Source organism: Callithrix jacchus, chromosome 12 (assembly GCF_049354715.1).
Source record: "Callithrix jacchus isolate 240 chromosome 12, calJac240_pri, whole genome shotgun sequence".
NCBI classification, from domain to species: domain Eukaryota; kingdom Metazoa; phylum Chordata; class Mammalia; order Primates; family Cebidae; genus Callithrix; species Callithrix jacchus.
In genome coordinates this window covers 89,839,715-89,852,613 of record NC_133513.1, presented here as the reverse complement: position 1 = coordinate 89,852,613, position 12,899 = coordinate 89,839,715, and the positions used below count along the sequence as shown (strand labels likewise).

Below are 12,899 nucleotides of genomic sequence, written 5' to 3'. Positions count from 1 at the left end.
AGGGGACCCTGGCTTAGGCCAGAGCATCAAGATGCGTCCCTGTATGGTGCCTGGGGAACTAAAAGGACCCTGTGTAACCAAAACTCTTTGCATATGGATATCAGAATCTCAGCTTGAACTAGTTTAAGCACAGTTAGAAAGGTTATAGAGTCACAAAACCAGAGCAGGGGTGGACATGGTCTCATGGGTAACTGGATTCAGAAAACTAGACTTGCCATCATCCTCTCCCACCATTTCTTGTCCTAACTACTCCTCAGCATCTGCCTCCAGTGCTGCAGAGAGGCTTTCTATGTGTGGCTGGAATATGGCCTGAGTTAACTTTGGGCTAATCCCTATAACCAAATGTGCCTCGGGTCCCTTAAATCGCCCTTTCCATGCCTTCAATTCCATCTCAGAACATCTTCCTAGTGGGGGGAAGGTAAATTGAGTCCCACTTCAATAGCATTGGTTAAATATATCAATGTTTTGCTAAATACTTTTAGGGCATGGAGAGGAGAGTGGCTTATATTGCAAGCACATGATAAGGAATGTTAAACTCTCCTTTAGTCATCTTTCTCTTTCCTCCAGCTTCCATTCCCTGTCACAAATGCTACCTCTTTCTTCCCTTTCTTTTGTTCTCTTTTCCTTTTTTCTCAGAGCTCTTCAGCCTCTCAAACATGCGCATTCTGCTCTTCCCCTATGTCACCTCTCCAATATCCTGCCCACTTACATAGTCTACATGGCAAGACAACAGCTAGCCTAACCACAAAAAATAAAATTCATCAAAACCCTAATCAGCCATTGCCTTGGGCATGTTCTGGGTTTATCCTCATCTTTTACCATTTACAAAGGCTCTTCCTTGAAAGCTTTAATTCCGTCAGCTCAAGAAAGATCTCTGATTGGCCTGGTGTTAGTCACATACCCATCTCTGAACCAACTGCTGAGTCCAAGGAGATGGGGCAGGGTGACTGGACAGCCTGGGTCCTATGCCTGGCTCCACAGACCACGGGGCTCAGGGTCTTTACCAGATGAAATGGAGGAAGGAGGACAAGGTAGGGAACAGTGATCATGGCTCCTACAGCATCTTAGAGGGATCTCCCTCCTGAGGCAAAGATCTCACTTTGCTTGCACAGTTCCAGAGACAGGCACTACTTTCTGAGTGGCTCCTTCCACTAGGCTTGGATGACTCTGGCTCTCAGAGAGCCTTCCTGAACTTGTCCTTTCCGTAGTTCCCACCCTAAGCAGCTAGCTCCCTGAGGCCCACAGGACAGGGCACCCACACTCAGCAGAGAGAGGTCCCAGTCTAATTTTTCTCTCTGGAAAGATTGTCCTGAGGTCTCTTGGCCACTCTCTGGCACACAGTTTCCAGGCTTCAGTGGTCCAGCACCCTCCTCTGCCTGGACCTGGCCAGGCTGGCAGTGGATGGGGCTTGAACCTGAGGCTGCAGCCTCTGTCAGCGCCCTCTGGAGGAATGGTCCTGGGGAGGCTGGCCAGGTGGAGGAAGAGAGCATCTCTCTTCCAACCTTGGGTCCTCTCTCTGCCCCACCTGCCAGCCTCTGCTGCTGCTGCGTGGGGTGGGGTGGGGTGGGAGAGAAAGTGCCACTGCCCATCAGGTCTCCACGGCAGAGGACAATGGGATCCTTCTGTACAACGGGGACAACGACCACATTGCAGTTGAGCTGTACCAGGGCCATGTGCGTGTCAGCTACGACCCAGGCAGCTACCCCAGCTCTGCCATCTACAGGTAGGGCTTCCTCATGTCCCCCAGCTGGCCTCAGGGGTATGGGACTGCCAGGGCGAGGCCTCTTGGGCCAAAAGTGGGTGGTTATCAAGGGCTGTCCAAGTTTGAAGGACACTTGAACCATCAGGTCATTGAGGCCTGTGCAGGGGTCCCACCCTTCTCCATCCTTCCACCACCTTAGAGGAAGCTCCTTAATGGGGAGGAGGAGACTCGTAAGTTTGAGACCCCTGCCTGAAACCTCTCAGCCTTGCCCAGGGAGTCCAAGAAGGGGAGTGAGAGGGATCAGGCACTAGGCCGTTGAGCCCCCACAGTCCTTAAGATTTAGTCTCCTGGGGAGTAGCTGCTGGTGTTTCTGGGGAAGTGCCCAAGCAGGGATGGTCCAGACTGATGCTCACTTCCTGGGGCGGGGAACCCCCTCTTCTTCCAGTGCCGAGACGATCAATGATGGGCAGTTCCACACTGTTGAGCTGGTCGCCTTTGACCAGATGGTGAATCTCTCCATTGATGGAGGCAGCCCCATGACCATGGACAACTTTGGGAAACATTATACGCTCAACAGTGAGGCGCCACTCTATGTGGGAGGTGAGGACCTGGCCCTGGCGGAGGGGGGGCCTCTTTTGCTGTCTGGCCTGAGTCTGGCTAGGAGCACTGGTGCCCAGGGACTGAGCTGTGGGAAATGTCAAGAAGGGAGATGATCCTGGTGGTAGCCAAGCTGCAGGACTGGCCTCGCTGCCTGGAGCCCAGCTGCTCTCTGCCTGGCCCAGACTGATCAAGAAGGATGGCTGTTTGGGTTGGGTGTGAGGCCTGGCTTAGGGGAGGTCCTGGGACTATTTAAGCTGTCTGCGACACCGTGGGCACCTTTCCTCTTGGTTTTGGGCCAGAAGGGGCTTTTCAGTGGCTTAGAGTCTAGTCTTGGGGCCCTCAGAGGGCCAGACTCACTGCAAGAGACTCAGGCACTGAGTCCCTACATCAGCCTCTGCCTCTGCTGGCCTTAGAGGCTTTGCAGGCTAGATGACCCCATCTACCACCTGCAAGCGTTTCTAGGTCTTGATGAGCAGGCTGCTGGTCTCCACCCTGCGGGGGTTGTGCTAAGGCTGGGGCAGGGGTGAGGGATGGCCCTGCAATTACAGGCCAGTCATGAGCATCTGTCAAATGGGGCTTAGCAAGCCCTACTTCAGAGGGCTGCTGAGAAGGGACAGCCGTAAAAGCAGTGACCCAGCACCACACACATGAGTTCTCAGCCCCACCCCTTTGCTATGGCTGGGGTCTCTGGGAGGTAAATGCTCACCTGGGAGAGAAGGTGGCTTGGTGAGGGCAGCCAGACTAGGAACAGGCTACTGCCAGGCCTGATGCCCCAGCTCCAATCGAAGAGGAAGCAGCTTTTCCCTTTCATCTGGGAAAGGAGTCTGGGCCCTCCAAGGTGGCAAAGGACCTTGAATCAGGGTTGCAGAGATGAAGGACAGAGGCTGTAGGCAAGAGGGAATGCCATGGAGCTGCCCAGACCTCAGAGGTGATTGTCCGGCATGGCGGAGCCTGACTCAGCCCAGCTCTGCTTCCGTCCTACCCCAGGGATGCCCGTGGACATCAACTCAGCTGCCTTCCGCCTGTGGCAGATCCTCAACGGCACCAGCTTCCACGGATGCATCCGAAACCTGTACATCAACAATGAGCTGCAGGACTTCACCAAGACACAGATGAAGCCGGGCGTGGTGCCAGGCTGTGAACCCTGCCGCAAGCTCTACTGCCTGCATGGCATCTGTCAGCCCAATGCCACCCCGGGGCCCACGTGCCACTGTGAGGCTGGCTGGGGGGGCCTGCACTGCGACCAGCCCACTGACGGCCCCTGCCATGGCCACAAGTGAGCCTGGGGCCCTGGGGAGCCCTTGCCCCTGCCCACCTACTCCTTTCCCATGGGAAGGGCTGCCTTACAATTTTCCAACCTAAATGAGAACATCTGGCCCAACCCAGGGTTTTATTACTTTTATCTGGCTTTCACTTTTTTATTAATAGAGCAAGGCCCATAGGGACACATACAGAGTCACAGGCAACTCCGTTTGTTTTAATCTTGGGAACAGAATAAAAGACCTGTGAAGTCAGTGCTGGGCAGGGTGGGCTGCCTCGGGTGGGGCTTGGCTGGGCCTGTCCTCACAGCACCGTTTCTCTGCCCCTGCAGGTGTGTCCATGGGCAATGCGTGCCCCTCGACGCTCTTTCCTACAGCTGCCAGTGCCAGGATGGGTACTCGGGGGCCCTGTGCAACCAGGCTGGGGCCCCGGCAGAGCCCTGCAGAGGCCTGCAGTGCCTGCATGGCCACTGCCAGGCCTCGGCCAACAAGGGGGCACACTGTGTGTGTGACCCTGGCTTTTCGGGCGAGCTGTGTGAGCAAGGTCAGGGGCCCCCCTCCTGATGTGCCTTCCCCAGGGTCTCCCACAAACTGCTTTAGCAATTTGACTCTTTTTCCTCCCAGCCTCAGCAGCCCTTCTGTCCTGCCCCAGCCCTGTGCCATGGGCTACTATGAGGCTTTTGGGGTCCCTCCACCCTCTGGACACTGCCCCCCATCTCTCCTGGCCCAGTTTGCCCTGAAGCTCCCTTATCCAGGGTATGTGCCTCTTCTGGCTGGGGTCTCTCCTTGCAGAAGAGACCACCTGGGGTAACAGCTCCTGGCCCAACCTCTGCATCTTGGCCCCATCACCTCGTGACCTGGGCGCGGCGGCAGGAAGTCCGAGGGTTGGGGACTCCTTCCAGGCCCTCCCTGCTCCTTGACCAAGATGCTTCTACTGGAATCCGGACTGCTAAGGCCGGGCAGGGAGAAGCCGGAGAAACCCAAAACTCAGGCACCTTAAGGGTCCTCTAGGCCATCCCTTCCCCAGCACGAATCCTTTTCATAATGTTGCCTCCGGGCCTCCAGCCTCTCTTGCACAGCTCTAGCAATGGGGACCCCGCCTCCCTTGGGCAGTTCAATCTGTCCCAGAGGGCCCTGGGAGGAGCTTGTGCATGTCAGCAAGAGGGGAAGTATGATGGGGTCTGAGAGCCACAGGCTCTACCCTACAGATGCTGCCCTCTTCCTCCTGTCTCCCTGGAGGCAGCAGCTCACCCATGGGTGTGCCCTGAGGCTTTCTTTTGGTGTCTGTCCCATCCAGAGTCCGAGTGCCGGGGGGACCCTGTCCGGGACTTTCACCAGGTCCAGAGGGGCTATGCCGTCTGCCGGACCACGCGGCCCCTGTCATGGGTGGAGTGCCAGGGCTCGTGTCCAGGCCAGGGCTGCTGCCAGGGCCTTCGGCTGAAGAGGAGGAAGTTCACCTTTGAGTGCAGCGATGGGACCTCTTTTGCCGAGGAGGTGGAAAAGCCCACAAAGTGTGGCTGTGCCCTCTGTGCATAGCGCCAGTCATGGACAGGTGGTTGAGGGTGGGCGAGGGGGGCCCAGCCGCTGCAGTGGGCTGGGGTGCAGGTCATCACAGGATGGCTCCTGGGCAGCTGGGCCCTCCTGGGTGGGGTGGTGCCAGAGCAGCCTTTTAAAAGCAAATTGCGCCATAGCTGGGGGCAGAGGGGATGGGTGAGGCCTGAGCTGCGGGCTGCCCTCTCCGGAAGTGCCTTGCACAAATAGGCGCTTAATAAATATTTGTTGAATGAATGTGTGCATGAGGTCAGGCCAAGAAGTGCAGAACGATGACACCCCTCCTCACCTGCTACCTGGGTCTGGAGAAGATAAATGACACCTTTCCAAACCAGCCCTGCCCTCTGGCCTGTTGCCCAGTCTGGCTTGGAGCTGGGTCCATGGCCCCAGAAGTCTCTTACCCCTCTGCAGGTAACAGTGAAGTACTCTCAGCCTCATTAGCAGCCAGCCTGGCTCATTCCACTGCTACAGAACCTGCTGGCGGTAGGCCAGGCTGCGGAGTGGGGGTGCCGCCTCCTGCTGGCCAGGGAGGGTTGGACCCTTCCCCTCTGGGCTGATGGCTGCTCTGCAGCCACTGCGGGTGGAGATGGTTCTAGGACAAGGCCTCTGAGTCCAAAAGTTCTAGGATGACTACTGTAGCTTCAAGGAGGGCTTATGTGGAGGTAACAGCCACAGGGGCTGCTTATGGTGGCAGACCCCACCAAAGAGGGCAGGGGCTTCTTTGCTCTAGGTAAACAAACATCATCTGCTTCCAGACACTGGCCACAGAAGGGGCACTGGTCCTGGGATCCCCAGCCAGCAGCCAGCCACAAGCTGTCGGTGAGCTATCGGCAGAGGGGCTGGGAGTGGGGGTCTGTGCCAGGGTGCTCAACTAGGGAGCAGCTGGTTCAGAGTCCTTCACACCGAAAGCAGGTAGGGAGCACTGGAAAGGATGGTGCTACAGGCATTGGGAAATCCCCACTGGCTCTATCACTTGGGGCAAACTTCTCCCCACCTGGGCCTCGGGTTCCTCAGCTGTAAAATGGGTAGGTGGGATGACAGAAGAAACAGTGTAGACTCCCCCACTGTGGTCCTGGGAGGCCAGAAGAGTTAGAAGACCCATCTTCATTGATCATATCAATAAGTATTTATGTGCCTAACCCGGGACTGGGAACTGTGGCCATTCTGGCCTAATGGACAGATATAAACTAATCCCAGAGCATCACAGGAATGACTAGGATGCCTGGGAAGAGCTGAGCTGAGTGTGGGCTCCAGCCACAGACAGCAGCCCAGGCCAGAGAGTTGCTGGCAGCAACGGAGCCCATCTTGGAAGAGGCACTGAATATGATCATCTATGTAGGCTTCTCTTCCACACACACTGAAAATGTGGAGAGATGGTTTGTGAGGCCAAATTGTGAATTGGCTAAAGGGAGGCAAAGTTGCCCTTTCCTTCCCCAGAGGGTCTCACCAAGAGGGCACATCCCTGGGGGCTTCTGGTGGGCAACAGGGGTGAGCATGTCCCTGCCCTGGCTCCCTCCACCTGTGACCAGAAGGCATGGCTGGGTGTGTGTTCAGGTGAGGGTCGGAGTGACGTTGTGTCCGTGTCCCGTGCCCACATCCCTGCCCAGGGCAGTTGAGGGGAGCCCTTCATGCTGATTAGAAGGCTACAGCTGGGGTAGGGGGTGCCTGGCATGTCCCAGACCACAAGGACTCAATCTAGCAACTGTGAGTCCGTGGGAAGAGAGCCCACCCTGCCCACCGGGGGAGGCATCCTCATGGCAGGATCTGCCCCTCACCAGGTAGCTGGGATCTACTTGCTTGTAGCTCTGAGAATGGCGACAGTCCCTGCCCCCACCCCAAGTAGACGGCAGCCTGGGCCTCATGGGGCTTCTCCCAGGGCCACATAGCATAGCATCCCTCTCTTAGAGTTCCCAGGACACTGTGGGACCCTGCAGAGCAGCTGCACTGGGCTGGAGAGGGCAGGAAAGCTCAAGGGCAGCTAGCTTGCCTCTTCCCTAGAAGAAAGGTGCTCACTAACCCTGAGAAAGAAAGATTCCCTGGCTACCACCATTCTCCACCACCCTGGAGAAGCCAATTCCCAGGCTTGAAGACCTCTTCATTCTGCAGGTGGTAGAAAGGGCACCTGTAGACAGGTGATACCTCACCCCTCACCTGGTGCCACAGGGCTGGGAGGCGAGTGGCTGGCGTGTTTGTTCCCAGGGAGCACCATGTGAGCTTAAGCCTCCCCTGACCGGCCCCTCCACATGGCCCAGCCTCCTAGCATGGCCGTGCTGACCTCGGAGCAGGCTGAGGACTGGAATCTGCCATGAGGTGAGGTGAGAGCTGTGTGCCCCAGGATCAGCTTTTTCTCCAACGTGGCCATCCACCAGCGAGTTACTAAGGACCTGAGTCCACACTCACGTTGCCTGTTCACATGCGGCTTGCAAGTCCGGAAGGTGGCTACAGCGAAACTGTCCCTCTGAGAAGTCCTCTCCACATCTTGCCCCCGCTCCCTTTGTGAAGACCCCTAGTTCTCTCTGCATTTTAGACATGAAGAGATACAGCAGGGTGCGTCCCGAGGGAGCTGTGGCCTTGGCAACAAACCTGGCGACAGGGCTGGGGCTCCCGGTGAAGGTGTCAGGAAGTGGAAAAGGCTGGACTTTGTCTCCTCTTTGCCTGATGGCAGCCTAACCGCAAAAGTATCTCTTTATACAGAATACTTACAGATTCTAATATATATTTGTATTTCATTTTGTTATAGTATTTTTATATGTTAAAGTCAACATCCAGCGTCTTGTTTTGCCTTTTGGATGTGATGTGGTCGTGACACATTTTGTCGGGGTTTCTGTAATCTTGATGGACTCTTAAGAGACTGGTGTAGAACAGGCCTGTGAGGGAGCTGCGCCCACCCCTGAAGTATCGTTTTAGACTATGTTGATACTGTCTGTTGTCTTCCATGTGAACATGACATTGATTCACTCTGCCTTGTTGGTGTCTGTCTTTATCTCCACCAAGGGTGAGCCCGATGCTGCTGGCATTCTCTCCTAGGGCACTAGGGCTTCTGGGCTGATCACACCTGGGACCCCATCCAGGGATGGCTCCAAGGGGCTACACATGTAGGACATCTGTCCCTGGAACGCCCTGGTGTTCCTGAAATCCATTCCTCCTGAAGGAGGGAGCCCTGGGAGAGGGCTGGGGCACAGCCCCCCGGGGTCTGTCAGTGCGAGGCTGAGCTGCGGAGGCTGCCCATCCTCATCTCCCTTCAAGTAATTGCTGTGACAGGGACATTCTGTAAGTTTGCGCACAGAGCCACACCCATCTTTAATCTGGCTCTGAGGGTTTCGGAGCCCATCAGGACAATCAATAGTGTGACTTCTCAGATGTTTGTGAGGTTCACTTTCCTGTCTCTAGCACAGTGGCTGTTAGACATTGGTGGAGAAAGCAGGCAAACAGGTCTGCAGTGATTCTGTCACCATTCAGATGAGAAAACTGCAAGCACAATTTGATGATTTATAGGACACAGGATGGATGGGGAAGGCCAGGCCTGGGCAGGTAGGCTGGGCAAGGTCACTGACAGTAAAGGACCTGAGCCAGTACCATGGACAGATTTCAGTGGAAAATTGGGCCACGGCAATGGTCATACAAGCCACACCTTGACAGCACGTGGGTCATCTTGAAAGGGCCACCTGCTATAACTTCAGTGGTGCCTTCCAAAAAAATTAGGGATTTTGCAGGAAATGTAATGAAGAGGGTGCAGGAGAGAAAATGGGTTCCAATGGGGTTGGATGCTCCTGTGTGGCAAGGCCAGTAGCTTACCTGTCAGTCACCTGGCCTATCATTTGTGTTGCCACTTCTGCTAAAGCAGCACATACACAGACCCGTTTCCCTGCTGTAAAGAAACAGTGATGACAAATGGGAATGGAGAGTCGGGGACATGTTCTCCAATGTACTGTGTCTGCAGACTTACCATCAGCTAATTCTGTCAAATCTTCATATTTTCAACTTTTTTAAAAAGAGAAGTCAGAACTCTTAATGTTACAAAAGCGCATTTTTTTTTAAAAAAAGCTCTTCATATTTTTAACTTTTTTAAAAAGAGTAGTCAGAACTCTTAATCTTTATGTTAAAAAAAAAAAAAAGCTCATATTCTTTTAAACTCTCGTTAAAGAAAGCACATCTATGGGCCACCAGTTTGCTACTTCTGAGTTAAAGTAAAATCAGTGGCAAATTTCACTGCTAAAAGGAAGGGAATAGGCACAGCAAGGCTTGGTTGGGACCAAAAGGCAGTGCCCAGACTTGCAACAGGCAACATCCTGATTACTCGGGCTGCCAAGTTTTCCTGATATTGGTGATGACACATCGCTATCATCTCTAAACCCAAAGCCCTCAGAGTTAATTTCGAGATGCCCCTTACCCCAAGGCAGCCAGTCTGTACCTCTTGGGTCAGTATTCTCATTCCACTACAGGACGACTATTGGAGGAAAAGAGGTCTATCTTAACAATGAAAACAACTAATCTGAAGCAAGGTAATCTTCCAAATTCAAATTAGAGGGGTGGCCTGGCAATCAGCTGCAGGGTTATTTTTGCTGAATGTGGTTCTGCACAGTCAAATGAGCTTGTAAAGAATCACCGGGCCCTTAGGCTGACCCCCTTCAAGCAGAGCCGAAAGAATATAATGAAAAAATTCATGAAGCTAGCAAATAGAAGGACTTTTTCTTCCATACTCCAGCAAGGACGTTGAGAGCTGGGGCAGCCCGGGGGCAGTGGCTAGCCCGAGGTCAGGAGCTTGACCTCCATTGCTCCCTGCCCCTCAGAATAAAATGCTGGCATCTTTCCAACCCTGCCATGGGAATCTCAAGGATTCCTCCATTGTCTTGTCTTTTTCCTGAAGTTAGGCAAAACTCACAAAATGATTTGTTACTTACATTTAGCAAACAAGGTTCCTCTAAGCCTGGACACTTGGTGGAAGTATTGCTTTGTGGTTCCTTCCAGTAACTCATCAATTTTGTCTTAGGCTGCGAGTTGAATGCCTGGCTTCCAAGGCGTTCTGTGCCCTCTTCAGTGACTACACATACACACTTGAATATCAAAGAAGTTTAATACGCTGCCATAAAATAAGCGCCTTGAAAAAGCTCATGGAATAGATGTCAATGTTAGAGAAACCCTTCCCACACATCCTCTGGCTCCACACCCCATCCCTCAAAACCAAACAAGAGAATCTGAAACAACACAGGAAATCCTTCCAAGCTTGGATTTCAGTGAGGGCCCCTCTACCAATAACAAGAACACAGTTTCCTACATGGCCTAATAGGAAAGCAAAACACAGAAGCACAAGAAGTCTACAAGATTTCAATATTTAAGAGACTTGGTACATATTCAAAGTTAAAATAACTCCAACTTTTATAGCTATACATATTGTTTTAAAGCAACTTAATATATTTTTAAATTTTATATATACACTCTCAAAGGTTCTTCAGGTGAGGTATGTAAACATTGTCTAATGAAAAATTTCAATGTTTCAAACCAACAAATTCACAGCATACATTGAATTTTCATCCATTAAAGACACAGTATATTCCTACACTCACTAACATAGTAGAAATCCAGGCCCAAGAGATACAGACTGATCTTCCAGGTTGCCACTTGCAGAATTTCTCATTTCACTGCTTCTGGAAAGACACCGTCACACAGGCCAGGAGCACACGCTTGGTACCAGGAGGACGCTAGGCCCTCTGGAGGCTCTGTCCTTGGGCAGCTGGATCACTGGCTAAGACTCACAAGACAGCAAAAAGGAGCACAACTGAACAACTACGAGATCGACCTCGGCAATGACAACACTGGGAGAAACCAGAAAGACCTTTAAAGGAACGGTAGAGATTCATGTTAGAGCTCCCTGAATCCACAGCCGGATCAGCAGCCCTGCCCTAAATGCATTCAGAAGGGTTGCGGCCTAGTAAGAATAAAAATCCAACGTGGCACCTGAGCTTCAGTTAAATTGCATGGGCCTCCTACGGCTCCCTGGCCCCTCAAAGGCATTCACGCTAGCCTCAGTTAGGGCCCTGGGCTGTGCTTTTCATACAGGTTGGGGTTGAATTTCTTAGTATCATAATGCATATGGGGAGATAATGCCATGAGTTTACAAAGATGACCAATGCTTGCACACAGGCATCGGCCAATGACCTTGGAGGAGCTCAATTTTGAAAACTACTTGTTCCCTGAGGGTAAACAGCAGGCTTCTATTGAGATTAAGTGAGGCTAATAAGGGGATTTTTCATACAAGGTAATAAGACTTGGGGAGCCTCAGGCCAGAATTCTATTGTACCCCCACATAATCTACAATGTCCCATTCCCCCCACCCCCTACCACCACAAGAAGTAGTCACCTCCCCAATGATACAATACAGGTCAATTTCTTTCCTCTTGCTTGCCTTCAGGCTCAGCAACAGAAAGTTTTATCCTAATGCACCCACTTCAATCTAAAAAAACACTAGTGAAAAGTTCCAAACACCATCATAAATACAAAAGAGAAGACATATTCCAAAAGCCTAAAAAACTACATTACTTCTATTCATGGTTATCTGGGTGTGGGGTATTTTTTTTCACAAAGTTTAGGACGGTCAAAAAGAGAGGCTGCTTAACATCTTTAGAAATCTGTTGAACTGGATATGCTGGGAGAGATGGAGGAGTGACTGCCCTCTATAGTGACCTACATGGTTTAATCCCAGACACCAAGGCAGCTTTAGACATTTCAAGCCCAGGAACAGAAGAGGCTTATAGGAAATGGGCTAGCTTTTAATGGTAGGTCAAATATAGCCAAAGGACATTTAATTGGCCACTTAAATTTCCATTGTAACAAGTCTTACATTTCTCTACAGCCAAATGAGCTTTGCCTCAACTAGATTCTACATGTTCATGAAAAATTGCAAATGTTTCAATCTATACGCCCAATCTTGATGTGTCTGGTGTTGGCAGATTTTTCATCCATTGATAGAGTTCTATGACATGAAGGAGTGTGCAGACAAACAGAAGGAAAAATTCAAGTACAGCAACCTCTCCGGCAAAGGCAAGAGGTCTTAGCAAGAGCTGTTCTACCCCCACCCTATCCTCTGAGACAAGGGCCAGTGCGGCCCCGGAATAAATGTTATTACCTAGGATCTTATTGCTTATGGGCAACACATCAGAAAGAACACCTGGAAATCTGCTCTGCAGATCTGGGTACTGACCACTGACCAGTTTATCACACACAATATAACCAGATGAGAAGAGGGGGCAGTTAAAGCTTAGATTTGATGTAACATTACAGATCAAATGCCCCAAACAGCTCTCAACCTGCTGGTTTTTGTTCTTTCTCCATATGTGAACTGTGTTATGAAAGGAAGTCCACTGCTCAAAATATATTCTATAATACTACAATGCAAACCAACATCACTCAGAACATGAATTTGTATACGGCACAGGTAATAAATATTTTTAGAAAACTATTTACAACATTACCTCTTGTGAACATTTAGATGACAGCAAAATTTATTTCTTCCTGCAAAGTTAAAAAAGTTCTGACCGTCTAGTTCAGTGCTAAATTCCCTGGCACCTAGTTTCTCATTCACATTTCATCTTAAAACCAGATTTGCTTAGTCTCTTAGAAAAAACATTCTCCAGCACTACTGTTCAAGTGTCTGCCTCATTTGTTTAGAAAAGACAAAGGGAGGCCTTAAGAAAATATGCAAATAATGGTACAAATGGGTAGCAAAACCCCCTGCATGGCTAGTCCCAAAGCTCCCTGCTGTCCTGGAGTCGCAATTCTCAGTCCAGCCA

At 51.5% G+C, this 12,899-nt stretch overlaps 1 protein-coding gene across 6 annotated transcripts in view; it reads left to right on the top strand.

Annotated features, from left to right (window-relative positions):
- The window catches only part of SLIT1 (slit guidance ligand 1), a 190,196-nt gene extending 182,122 nt beyond the window's left edge, over positions 1-8,074 (top strand). For 2 of the 6 annotated variants that reach the window (XM_035268647.3, XM_035268646.3), the window contains exons 33-37: positions 1,593-1,723; positions 2,148-2,302; positions 3,290-3,578; positions 3,894-4,105; positions 4,859-8,074. In XM_035268647.3, the coding sequence (XP_035124538.2) occupies positions 1,593-1,723; positions 2,148-2,302; positions 3,290-3,578; positions 3,894-4,105; positions 4,859-5,097 (1,026 nt within the window). In that variant the 3' untranslated portion in view covers positions 5,098-8,074. Of the gene's footprint in view, positions 1-636; positions 1,123-1,592; positions 1,724-2,147; positions 2,303-3,289; positions 3,579-3,893; positions 4,106-4,858 lie in introns of those variants that run through there. The other 4 variants (XR_004732101.3, XR_004732100.3, XM_078346187.1 and 1 more) reach the window with 4 other exon arrangements.
- Positions 8,075-12,899: the final 4,825 nt, after the last annotated feature.